General features: G+C 36.2%; 1 protein-coding gene and 1 long non-coding RNA gene across 3 annotated transcripts in view; one reads left to right on the plus strand and one right to left on the minus strand.

Moving 5' to 3' along the window:
• The window catches only part of SYN2 (synapsin II), a 177907-nt gene extending 165239 nt beyond the window's left edge, over window positions 1-12668 (plus strand). For both annotated transcript variants that reach the window (XM_048046137.2, XM_067003360.1), the window contains exons 11-13: window positions 4062-4122; window positions 7877-8168; window positions 10777-12668. In XM_048046137.2, the coding sequence (XP_047902094.1) occupies window positions 4062-4122; window positions 7877-8168; window positions 10777-10912 (489 nt within the window). In that variant the 3' untranslated portion in view covers window positions 10913-12668. The remainder of the gene's footprint in view (window positions 1-4061; window positions 4123-7876; window positions 8169-10776) is intronic.
• LOC106040070 (uncharacterized) overlaps window positions 1-13768 on the minus strand; it is an 84671-nt gene that overhangs the window by 42453 nt on the left and 28450 nt on the right. The gene's annotated exons all lie outside the window — the stretch shown is intronic.

Here is a 13768-nt window from a genome sequence, read left to right on the forward strand (position 1 = left end):
ATTTTGGCAATTCTCAATTGATCCCTCTATTTCCTGACCTGAAAAATATGGCTTTCCCTTCAAATATTGAAATATCTTAGAAAAGCTTCTAGTATTGCATTACAAAGAAAACCAAATGAAACCCCAAAACAACTATATATGCTCCAACTATAGTTCACAAAATCTTCAAACTCAGCCAAATCAATATCAATTCTTGATGGGACTCAGTTTAGCATCTCTCATGCCCAAGGGCTATTTCCCTTACAAGTTGCTGCTTTTGCTCCCACCCATTTCAGCATTCTTCAGATTATTCGAAATTCAAATATATATGAATCCAATCTGCATTTATATAAATATAAAAGACATAAAAAAAGTAGTACCATTGATCAAATTTTAATACATCACGCTTGGAAAAACAGTCTTTTTCTGCAGTTCTACCCCCAAAAATTCTAAGGAGACCATTTCAGGTGAGTGTTGAAAGGAAGGAAGTGCTACAGAGACACCTACAGACATTTATCTTCTAGATAAGTAGCTGGGTTTCTGCTCTGGATATAATTAATTTAGCCAATATTCTAAACACCACTATACAACCAAAGCATTGTTATATGCAGAGCTGAGAAATCACTACAGCGTATTTGTAGTATTCATGTGGCTTAGAGGCTTCCACAAATAAAGCTGTATTTTTTGTAATAGTTATGTAAACAATAAATCCCCTTTGAAGAGTAGAGATTCTATAAGCAGCTGTAGATAATGTTACTATCAACATCAGCAATCCTGTCTTTTTTTGGGAATTTGGATGTGATGTGAAAGCTGTACTCCATAAAATGAAAACCAAAAGGGCTCCTTACCCCAGCAGTTACCACACCTCACTTAGGTAGTCCCAAACCATACTGAAAACTGTAGTTTAGTTTCTGTACTACGAATTACTGTACCATACTGTACTACTAACTACTAAGCCCTGAGCATCCAAATAAGAATCTGTCCAGGGCTATTTTCCATGGCATATTCTGCATTCTAATCTTGATTCCTGTAAGGTTTGAATTAAGCAGTAAGCAAGTTTGTAGATCAGAACTGCAGTGCAGGAAAACATGTTCGTACTAAAAGAAACTGGTAGGAGGGTGAGCTTCTAGGCTGGGCAACAAAGGAAAAAAAATAACAGGAGAGGTGAAAACATCTGCAGGACAGGTCTAGTCCAGCATCTGTGTTCAGAGAGATTGTGTTGCCTATGAGGAGTTAGCAGCTCTTACAATTACATTGGCACACCACCTTGGAGAGGTGAGAAGTAACACTCTGTAGTCAATTTGCCAACAACTGGTGTTTTAGAAGAAGTCTGGATTTTATTAAAGGCCTTGGCTCAGGACAGCAAACAAGACTCTGGTTCAAAGCCTGTACTTAATATCAAGTATCAAGGTTTCTGACTGTCTGGAAAAAAAAAAAAAAAGGAAAGAAAAGAAAAAAAAAAACACTCTTGAAAAGGACTGGATTACTAAAGACCATTGAAAAACCATGAGTAAGATTTCTCAATTAGGAATGTAGTGCTAATTAGTCTTTTTGGGTCAGCCTGGGTGGGTTGGCTAATTAGCAAAAGTAATATACCCATGTGATTGGCCTGGAGTGTGGGTGAGGTTCCTGGAAGCACCAGGTGATATCTGGTGAAAAAAGGATGTGTGGGTGGTAAAATCAGGACAGCTGCAGTCAATGACTAGAGTGGGGGAAATACATCTTCAACAGAAAATGCACAAAAGCTCTGAGCTTTCAGAACAGTTGAGGTAAGGATTAGCAAGCTTCTGTAAGGTTTATTGAAAGCCTAATTTAGGATAAAATAATTTCATGGTAAGATGGAGAGATATGCAGATTGCATAAATACTGATGTTGTCAAGTCAGTTAAGTGGTGTGTGTGATAAAAGCTGAGACCATTCTGGTGCAAGAACAAATGGTAGACTTGCTTCAGCCTCAAGGCACAGAGGAGACAGGGGCCCTACAGATGTTGTTTTAACATTCAAGTAGGTGTGAGTTTTAATCACTAGCCTTTGTTCTCAGTTCCTAAATAAAATATGAGTTTTACCTATATAATCTTTTACTTTTGTTTTAGTAGAAAAATAGCCACATTCATATCCTCTCTAGTCTTTGTCTGCCACTGCACAGAGCTATTCAGATTGTTTTATGGACCTCTATGAGGCTAGAAAGTCTATCACAGGGTAATAGTAATAATGTTCTTTATAAAATACTACACGTGCTTTGTAACAAAAGTCACATGATTGGTTCAGTCCTCCAGAAGGAGTCTTTCGGAAGTCCTTAAGCCCCAGTACTCACATTTTCACTTTAAGGACACACTCCATGTGTCATACTTCAACACCAAAGGAAACAGAAGCTGTCTGTGATAGAGAACACCCAAATGCCCTAAGGTGTGTAGGGGAAGGTGCCAGGTGCATCTGAACAATAGTACTAGAATATGAAAGGAGTTAGCTCCTCTAGGGCAGCTTTTCAAGGTTTCCACTCTCTGTGCTAATTTCCCCAGTATCCAGGGAGTTACTGGTGTAACTGATGTATATGTATTGTTTAAATGAGCTCCAGTGCATCATACAGAGCAGGTATCACAAATACTTAAGGTGTCACTGAAAAATGCATTGGATAAAAAGTGAACTTTTATACATGGTTCAGAAATTTAGAGAAAGGAGACAAATAAAACAAAGACTTTACCCCACACTAAAACATTTCAGATTATCTGCTGGCAGTGCCTTTCTTTATGAAATTCTCTTTTTACGTATCCTCATCCTTACATTGATGGTTACCAAGAGCTATGTAACTGGATCAGTTAATATGAGAATCAGATTTTGTCTCATTCATTTTGTATGTATAATTTTTACCCTTCATTTGGTCTTCTGAAGTGTGGTAACTCTGAATAATTAGAGTTTTGGACCTGTCCTGTTTCCTTTTATTTATGTATCTAAACAGACAAAGCAATTTGGAACAGCTGCATACAATAGAGTGTTGTTGTCTTGTAACATTTAGAAAGTATAATTTCTAGATTGCTGTGCTGAAATTTGCATCACTATGAGTAAGATTTATTTCTATGGTTCTGAGATCAAATACAAATCTATTAGAAAATAATAAAAAAACCAGTAAGTTTTACAAAAAGCATGCTTAATTAATTTTACATTTATTATTTAATACATTCTGGGTTTTTCCCTCAACAGATGGCAATTTAATCTCTGAATCCTTAAAAAAAAAATCTAAGCTATTACATCCCATGATTTAACATGTTTCATTTTTTAAAAAATATTAGAGATGGGCCCAAGACAAAGCTTGGATTCAAATCCTAATGTTCCCAGAGGGTGTTCTGCTCCAAGCTTTTGGTTCAGGCCCATCTTTTCCTCTGGACAAGTATACATTTGAAAATGATACTGCCAAATAAATCTCCTGTTTTGAAAAGTTAAGTATTACATGTGTTTCTAATAACATGTCAGATGGAGTAGCATGAAGTAATTTTAATTATTTTCATTATTTGTCTGTGGTTTTTGCTTCCTTCTTTAATTTTGCTTAGCGAAACAGCTAACCTAGAGTAGTCCATCTTTCTTCCCATTTACAGTTGGAGAATCAAAACGAAACTAGCACTGCTGTGCTACCACTTCCAGAAACAAACAAATGTAATTAAAAATAAATTATTTCTTGAATTACACAAAGATATCTGTTGAAGTCCCCTTTCTATTCAGTCTATCCTAAAAAAGAAAGCAGAAGTGATGAGATATAAAAAAGTGTTTCAAGGTGCTAAGATCTGAAGGAGAAAGACCATACACAAATAGCGGTAAGATTTGAGAAGGCAATCCTTACATCATGATCACATGCTGCGAAGGGAAAACATTTCTATTTTTTTTCAGAATTCAGCTTTGAATTAGTCCAAGATTCATATGTCATGGCAGGCAGCAACTAAATTAGAAAATGTTATCTGGAATAAATTAAAATTATATGTTCAGCCCCCAAACATTAAAGAGATTTCTAATGAAAATAAGGACAAATTAGTGGAAAATTGGAACTAAGCTACTCTAATTTTTTTCTCTTCTGTTTTCAAATATATTTTCCAGAGTGGATCACTAAAGGAGCCAGAGCCAAACAAAATTCCACCTCAGCGACCACCACCTCAAGGTTGTTTACAGTACATTCTCGACTGTAATGGCGTTGCAGTAGGACCAAAACAAGTCCAGGCTACTTAGATAATTGAGACTAAAAGCAAAAATTATTAAAAAAAAAAAAATTAAAAATTATTAAAAAAAAAAAAGAAACAAAAACACAATCTTAAAAGCAAACATACCAGTTTTGTTCAATTTTGCATTGTTCAATGCTGACCTGGACTGTGTTTTTTCTATGCAGTGTCAACTATACCGTCTGGTTGTTTACTTGTTCATGTCTGTGCGTGTAATGCTTACCTACCTTTCTCTGTAAAATTTGTGATTTCAGGGCTGTTGTCAACAGTGTACAAAGAATGTGCCTCTTTAGAGCCCAGTGCAACTGTATGGATGGTTAGACAGTATTTTTTGAGTATTATATATCGTTCAGTAAAATACCACCGAGGTTCAAATATAAATACTTTTGCTTACTCTGTGAGTGTGTGCACAGTATACTCATTGCCTTTATTTTTGTGTGTGTGTGCGTGCATGAGTATTAGATAGGTGATCCAGATATATTTTTTAAAGCCTAGATTAGAATTTGCTGGTGAGGCTTTCTATTTATAATTTTATAAAGTTTGTTAACATTCGAGTTTTATTTATAAGGAAGTGGAAGTCTAATATTTCAGAGACTCGATAAGTATGATACAGTTCTTCCCAAGGAATATTTAAAATATCTTCTATTTTACATACTGGTGTTCATATTTTTAGTATTTCTGCATTAAATTATTAGCTACAAAGCTATGTAAATGGGCCACCTATGTGCAATATCTCAGCGAAAGTGTGAGTATTTAATGTATCTTATTTCAATTAAGTAGTTCCTTTTGTTGTCATTCCGAATTAGTAGTATCTATGGAGATTTTTAAATAAAACAGTAATGCAAATACTTTCAAAATCTTATACTCACCTAAGAGTTAAAGCCCAGGTTATTTGGTGAGAAGTACCTCAAGGACTGTTAAACTTCCTGTAAGAGCTCATTTTTTTCCAAATACTGAGATGTTGGGAGATGGTAGACCAAGGTACCTTTAACCATCTAGAGATCTTGCCCTTTGATTGGAATGCAATGTTGGTGGTTTTCTTTACTAACTCAGGTCTATGATTTTAAACCTAGAAATATCAAGATAGCTATAAAGAAAATTCAGTCCCAGCATTATCCACATAAATAGGGTTTATAACAATTGCTTAAAATCAAATGTGCAAAAAGACTTGAGATGCCTGACAACTGCTATATTTTCTATAGGAAGATTATTTATGATTTTTGCATAAGCAATTTATAGTGTAATATTACAAGAAATGTACAGGTGGGCAGTTAATCTGTTGTGAGAAATCTAGCCTACAGTCACAAGCTACACAATGCTAGCATACCATAAAACTTAGTCGCGAGTGAGCCACAAAACTATAATTTGAATTTAGAATATGTACAAAGATGAGTAGTGGCCATTAGTTTAGTGCAAACAGTTTTGTTTAAAGGGAAAACAGCTTTATGTTCTACTTCTGTTTTCCCTACAAACATTGGGAAAAAAAATTATCAGTGAGAATCATCGTTCTTAGCATTTCTTTTCTTTGTACAAGCTGGCTGGTAAGATGAGAATTAAGGTATGCATTATTAGCTATTTAAATGTTTGTGGTAAGTGCTACTGTTTACTACCTATCAGTAACTTACATGAATATTTTGCTTTAGTGATCAGCATTTGTCTGGGTCAGTAATCATTCCAATGATGGCATTGGATATTTTGTTCTGTATTAAGGAAGTTCCACTTAGAATCAGGTTCACAAATCCTTACCTCCAGATACCATAAAAGTGAATAAACAATACTGCCCTGGGGTGAAGAAATGAATCTGATGACTGATTTTATTTAAAGCAGTTGGTATTTTTTGCATGTAGTAGTACAAGTATTCACAAGTGCTTTTCACACGACATTTGTGAGCTGTGTGTGCAAAGAAGAGATGGGTGTTTCAGACAGGATTTCAGCTTGTTGACTGTAAAGGATTTACAAGGGCACACACTATTGCTACATACCACAGACAAGAAGCAAGCCAAAATGTCTCTCTGCATGTAAGCATGCTTAGGTGCAATATTGTGGGTAACAGGGAACAGATGTTTTACAGTGTAGGCTTAATGTTCAGTTTTGTTGAGTTATTTTTGGTAAAAGTTTCTTTCATGATTGTTGCCTTTTGTACAACCCAGCTGCAAGAAAGTGAGCAAATGCTGGAAGTGTGACAGCAGTATATCTTTTATGTGAAATATCTTGTACAGCTTAATGTGCAATAAAAGAAAGTTATATCTGTCTTCAGTGTAAAGTTTCTGGCATTCAAGCCTGTATATACAAGTGGGGGAAAAGAAGCCTTTCTGTTTTTCAGTATTGAGTGAAGGGAGACTAATAAGCAAATGATCCTTATTAAGATGTTGCAAGACCATGTTATCACCTTCAAATATTTCCTACAAAAGTGGTTAAAATTAATAAACGATGAAGGCACATTCCTTAACATACAGTACGTGCTATTTATCTTTCTGCACCACAACACACTGCTACAACTGTATTAAAACTTCTTAAAGCATTAGTACGTGCTGTTCTCAGACACATACGCTGGAATCTCTTAGAGTAAGTGGAAAAGTATCTATAATAACAATTAAAATATATATATATATTGCAATAGTCCTTCCAGATATGAACATTTTCTTTTAGAGACCCACGCAAGTCTTTTACTTGCACTGAATATCTGTGTAAGACTAAAAATTCCCAAATATTCAGAACATCTAGATCAGTTGCCTTGTATAATATTTACTGTTCAGCAAAGCTCATTTCCTTACTGAAGCATTATACAAACTAATCTCTCAGAATTTCATCCTGTCCCTTCCTCCCCTTAACTCAGATGTCCTGTGTGCTTTGTCACATGCAAGAATAAAGATTGTTTTAACAAATATCATCCAAGGAAACCACATTCGGACATCTGATGTGAGATAAGAGCAGCATGGCCACTGATATCTGACACAGCACTATTTCAGTCAGAAAGAGGAAAAAAAAAAACCCTCAGTGATGATGTAGCATCTTTCAGCCATGGATTTCACAATCAAGTCTCTACTACACATGGTAGTTCCACACTTGCTACCATATTTTTTCACTGTAATTCCTTCACAGTGGGAAGATCTCCTTGGTAAAGAATTAATAATGACTTTCTTTTGTTTCTTGTAATGTTCTTGATGTATTTCACCAAGAAGTTAAATAAGTTATCAAAAGACTTTAAATTAGCCAGAAAGTTTTCAATATGAAGCTGTTTTGTTGCTGTAAGAATGAATCTAAGAGGACTATTACAAAAATAACTTCTCAACTTTGGAGGAACAAAATTGTAGTAACTACACAGAAAATAGTAGCTGTATTGCTGAATTAGATATTATTGGTATATTCAATTCTCTCACAGCCTCTCCTTTAGCTGGGCCAAAATTATACCGGGTGTAATTCCACTAATCTAATTTGAAGTCAGTGGAGTTACTGCTAGGATAAATTTGGGGCTTAGCATTTTTATGGATGAATCAGATGGCTCCAAGCAAGTTACTAATGTACCAGCTGTGATTAGTAGTATTGACTACATTAAGCTGCAGTCCACATCAGTAGAATTTTGCCTCAAAAGTAAAATTAATCACATTCAAGGATTATTTTAAAGTGTTGGATATGAATCTAATAAGAGCTCTTTGATACTATAACATTATGAAGTTTTTCTTGTACTGAACCTAGGGGGCCCAGTGCAACCCCAAGGAATGCAATCACAAAGCCAGGAGCCATTGCAGCCACAGCGCATGTACCCCCCTGGGCAGGCAGCAAAGCCCTCAGCTTCCCAGCCACAGCGTCCGCCTGGACCTACAACCCAGCAACCGCGTGCCCAGGCTCAAGGTCCCTCCAGCACCCGATTAGCAAAGGAAGCAGAGCCACAGCCTGCGCCGCAGCCACAGCCCGCGCCACCGCCACAGCCTGCGCCACAGCCACAGCCTGCGCCACAGCAGAAGCCTCAGTCTCATCCCCAACTTAAGTAAGATTTGCTTTATCAGTTTTCTTGTCTCCTCATGATACGCTTAGATTTGTCGTTGCAGCTGTAACCTGGGAGCTGGTCTAACATTCATGAAAGGATATACGTATGTTCCCAAGTCTAGAATGATGTTTAAAAGTTTCAGAAAGCTTATTATCTGTTTATCATTAGGAAGAGAGTAGTAGTAGTTATATCTTCTGCTACACAAAATTTCATATATTATTTGTACAATTTCTGCCCCAACTAGGTCTGATGTAAAAACTCTTCATCTTTCTCTTTTTTTTTTTCGTTTTATGTCACTGACTCATGATCTGGGTGTGCTGTAAGCTTGCACAGAAAAGAGGAAGTCTTATCTGTTTCAACTTTTAACCTCACAGTCACTCAAGGAACAGATTCCAGTTTCAAAAGGCCTATCTCAGAAACAATGCAAATGAACACGCTGCCAAGCCGTGTTTCTTACAGTCACACTCTGGTCATGGTTATACATTGCTACTGACTGTACAGCAGTAACTCAGGCAGGCCCTCTCCGAAGGAGAGGCAGGACTCGCACAGACAGCTGCCTGCCGTTACCTCACTGCTGGAAGGTTCCGCTGGGCACAGCACGCCGGTGGTGCTCTATCTGGGCAGCCGCATGCTGCAGCACAGAATGTGAGAAGGATGTGTAGCTACATATCCTCTCGCAGCTTTAACCCAGTAAGCAGAAAACATGGAGAAGGTGTTAGCAATGATTTGCTGGTTTTCAGCATAGTGATCCTGACACACACTACTTCCAGTAAAGTCGAAGATGCATTGTTTATTTTGATAAGTAAAAATACTTGCACGTAGTTGTTGTTTTATCCAGTAATGCAGATCCCCCTTTTCTACCCACTCATTTGCTAATGCTAGTGTGAACCAATTCCGAGTCCTCGCCTGAGCACAAGTCAGTGGAACAGACTTGTTAGGTGACAAGATGCAAAGATGACAATAGTCAAAAAAGATCAAGTATAGTTGCTAATGAAGAAAAGATTTTCCTTGCTTTCCTAGGACAATGTATTTCTTTAGTTTCATAATCATTAAACTTGGATTAATTCATCCACTACTTAAGTATACCTAAAGAATAGGGAGGTCAATTTTCTTAAGCAAGGTGGAAGACTCTAAACTAGTTTAAAACTTAACTTGTGCATTTCTGACATTTAAGAAAAATGGTGAAAAACAGGATGGAAGAACTGTACCATATACATTTTCCCAACTTTCTCCCTTTCCTTAAGTCAATTATTCAAATGGAGATTCATTTTTCTCTTCCTTGAGTAGAAGAGAATAGTTTCTATTTAAAACAAAACAAAACAAAACAAAAAAAAAAAAAGAAGAGATTACAGATTTTAAAATGCAAACCATATTAAGAGGAGCTTTTCTAACTTTCAAGAAGCAGTTTTAGGTCCACTCCAAGACTCAAATCTCCTGCCTGTAGGATTAACTCTATTTGCATGTGCATGCTTTGTATTCACCCACATGCTGTTGCCTAACCTGTATGTACTTGTTATTAATCTGTGAATAAATATTTAATTAGGCTACTTATTGTGTTACTAATCAAGTCAAGTGCTGCTTCCCACCCTCCCTCTTTCAGTGAGTACAAACAAACATTTATCAGTCTATTCTCATTAACACAACTATAATTTATGAAAAACCTAAAACGCCTGTAGCACTGTTTGCTGTACATTATTAGTTCAGAGGCAGAGAAGTTGCAAGCCATGGAGAGTATAAAACAACCTGAATAAGGAAAGTGTTTCAGTTTTACTGTAGCCAAAACTGAAATCCTATTATTGTACTGAGATAAAAATGAAATCAGTTAACTAGTTTTACTAATGCATGGACGTCTTCATAAAAAGATTATAACTCATTAATGTTTTCTATTTAAATTCAAGCCTACCTTTTAAATGTTATTTTACCTGAGTTAGTTTTAAACTTCAGACATTTTCCTTCTTGTACGTTACTTTACTCATGCTTACAGAGACTTAAACCATGATTACATAATAGCACTAAAAACAGACTAGGATTACTAGACTAAATGCTTACAGGCAAGCAAAATGATACCCAATTTGGGGAATTTTTTGAAATAGGAATAGTGTCATTATACTTCCACTGAGGATGAAATATATCTAACGCAGCAGTGGAGTACATTACGACTTTAGGATTCACTCTTCAAACTCTTGTTGATATACCTGATTTTTCTGTATGCATATATTTTTTTTGCAGACTTCAGGAACACGATTATTCGTCATCCTGTGTTGGCTAGTGATTTGGATTAAGAAGACAGGCCCAGTTTTTCCTTAAGTTCTAATTTCTGCCATCCAATTTACTAGACCTGTTTCAGATCTGTAAAAAGGCAGTGTATCCTCTAACAAAAAGATTATCCTACTTTGCGAATCAAACTACCAAAAGAACGGGCTGTATTGCAGCAGCTCTGTATGCTACATCTAACTTTATTACTTGTGTTGAATATCCATTTTGTTCACATGGAAACTGTCTACATCTCATGGACATTTTTCCTTTTCTCGTAATTTATATGTGTTATTTGTGGATGGAATTTGATAGACAATATGACCATACAAAACGTTATATTTTTGTCTTGCAGCAAGTCGCAGTCTTTGACAAATGCCTTCAGTTTCACAGAATCATCCTTCTTCCGATCATCTGTGAATGAAGACGAAGCAAAAGCCGAAACCATTCGAAACTTGAGGAAATCTTTTGCTAGTCTTTTTTCTGATTAGCCTGCTTCATCTAAATGCACATAGCATATAGTCTAAAAATTTCGTGAATGTTACAAAAGTTTTGTTTTCCCTGTGACAGTATCCTTCTCTCCTGTGCTAACTGTTGTATTAAGCAATATGTTAAACTTACACGAAACCAGAAGAAGGACTTTGTTGAGATTCCATTCAGGAACATGTATAGAGGTAAAGAAAGAAGAGTTCTATTACTAACACAGAATGCCAAATTCTGTGGTCCTTATCCATTGTAATATTGTGGCCTTACTGTGACTGAACTATATAATCCTATTTGAGACTCCTTTGTAGAACTGTGTTAATAAAGCATTGAGTTATGGGTTTCTTCTTGCTTTACCCATTTCCAATGCATTGCAATGCATGTGTATTTTGTGCGTAAATGTTTTGTACTGCAGGAGTATAGTCTTGGTTTGTTCTTGCCTCCCAAATTTAGGAGGCAATTCACACTGACGTTCTTGTCAAGCTGCATAAATAGTGTGAGAAGGTGAAGCAGTTTCTTCTTCCTTATACAATCTTCCCATCAGCTGATTGTAGACTTCTGATGTATTGCTGACAGTTATCAGTACACAAATTAATGTCCTAAGTAGAGTGTATATGTACTACTGTATCTCCATGTCTATTTAAATTTATTTCCAAATTGTAACCATAACTGGTTTTAGTTGCAAAGAATATGCATGATGTTACCCTTATTTTTGTGAGCACCTTCTAATAAATGTAAAGTCCCAGCCTGATTTAAAAAATGTCTTTGACAAAGCTTGTTTCAACATCAGTATGTATTGTTTATTTTAACTGATATCAAAAGGGTACCTTTGTGATTATAAAATATTGGTCATAAGCCACAACTGGAGAAAATAGACTATCAGAAATAATTCCCTTTTATATGGGCATCATAAATATACCTTTTAGGAAACACATATTTTCTAATAAGTCATGTATTTTATAAATAACTTGTGAAAACAGAATTTATCTCAGACTTTGGGGTAATAGCAGCATATTTTTTTATTATCTAAATGAAACTGAAGTTGATTAGTAATCTCTAGACTATCCCTTTCCAAATGAAAACCATGCTATTCTGCCTATCATGAATTATATGCAGCAGTATTCCTTGCTAGGAAACAGTGTTAGCAGGAGAAACAAGAGAAAATAACTGCTATATTAGCATGTTCAAGGGAGAAAGCGAGCAGCACAAGTTTACTTTTAAACCCTATGGAATTTGTAGTGGGTTTGTAGAAATGCATCTATTTGCCTCAGACATTGTACTTTCTGTACTAATACATACACAAGTGTTAGTTTATGAAGTATAGGTAAATCACAATAACCCTTTGAAGGCATACGTCCTTTCAGCAGTTTTGGATTCCTTTTGATGAAGAGTCTGGCTTGGGCCAAGAGGTTGGCAATGAAGCATGGAAAGTTTCACCTCCAGTGATGTCAGAATTAAGTTCGTACATTAGTATCTGATATCTCTCTGTCAACATGGTCTAAGTTGATGATCTTAGCATATATATTTCCTGAAAAGCAGGCATGTCTAAATCACAGGCAACACAACTGATATGCTTTTTGGATTGACAGTGAGGACTGACTCAATATTGCAGTTGCCCAGAATAATGCTTTTCCTCCAGGTTAAGACTAAAATGAATCTAGGGTCAAGACTGCAGCGCAACATTACAGACTATAAATACATAGCACTGCCCTCTGTAGGATGGAATCTCAGTCTCTGTGTTTGGCACATAACCCCCAGATTTGTGTAATGGCCTTCAGAGAAGCCCCCTTACAAAATTAAAGACAATTCTTTCTCTCTCTCTCTCTCTTTTTCTTTTTTTTTTTCCCCTGGAAAAATGCACTGTGTACAGAAGCCTATAGTTTAGACCATGAATTCTGTGGCAAAAGAGTATGCCTGAACTATTAGCAGTTCATATTAATTCATAAATTCATACAAGCAAATGGATTTGTTTTTAGTTTTGTCCCCTTCCTGCCCCCCACTGGATTGAAACACCCTTCACTGGGCTGCAATAACAACCCTGAGTAGTTATATAGCCTTTCATGTCTGAGAAGCACTTTACTTTTAGATTAGAAAGATTAATCAAAGTTGCTAACGCAAATTAATTACTGCTACAGAGCGGGCATAGTAATTATGCATAGTTTGGCATCGTTCATGATTAGTACATGCCTAGTTTCAGCAGTATTTAGTACAATATGAATTATGGGTAGTTCATTAGTCCAGGCCCCAGATTTCGACTTGAGGCAAAGTTTCTTGCTCATATAAAATTCCCTCCCACCTCTTCCTGGGAGAAAACGGGTTTCACTACAGTCTTTGTTTTACCATCTGGAACAAAAAAAAGAAAGAAAAGAAAATAAAAGAAAAGAAAAAAGAGAGCAAGATGATGCAATCAAATCTGCATGGTGTATCCTCCCACACAATGTACATAACACATTGCCTCTCCACAATGCCAAAACTTCTTTATACCTCCAAGCGTGCTAAAGCGTGTCACATTCAAGCTGATGCATGCTTGTGTTTCTTATGCACTGTTTCATGGTTAAGACATTTTTAAGCAACCTATAGAACATCTCCAAAATACCCATCAGAAAAAGAGTTTTTATGAAAAGTCTATTCAAATATTTATTGTCCGTTTTGTCTGACTTCATTAAATAAATTGTGCTTTAAATTCATGTGCAAGCTCTAAATACCCAGTCATCCAATACAATGCTATCTAGGTTTGCATAAGTGGTAACGCAGAAATAATCGGAGTGTCTGTGGTTCAGCTTTGTGAACATTAGCCTAGGTACCTGAGGTCTGTACTTCATACGCACCTTTTCTATGGAAATACAGATTATGATGCTATAGGT

The sequence above is a fragment of the Anser cygnoides genome, chromosome 10, assembly GCF_040182565.1.
Source record: "Anser cygnoides isolate HZ-2024a breed goose chromosome 10, Taihu_goose_T2T_genome, whole genome shotgun sequence".
Lineage (NCBI taxonomy): Eukaryota > Metazoa > Chordata > Aves > Anseriformes > Anatidae > Anser > Anser cygnoides.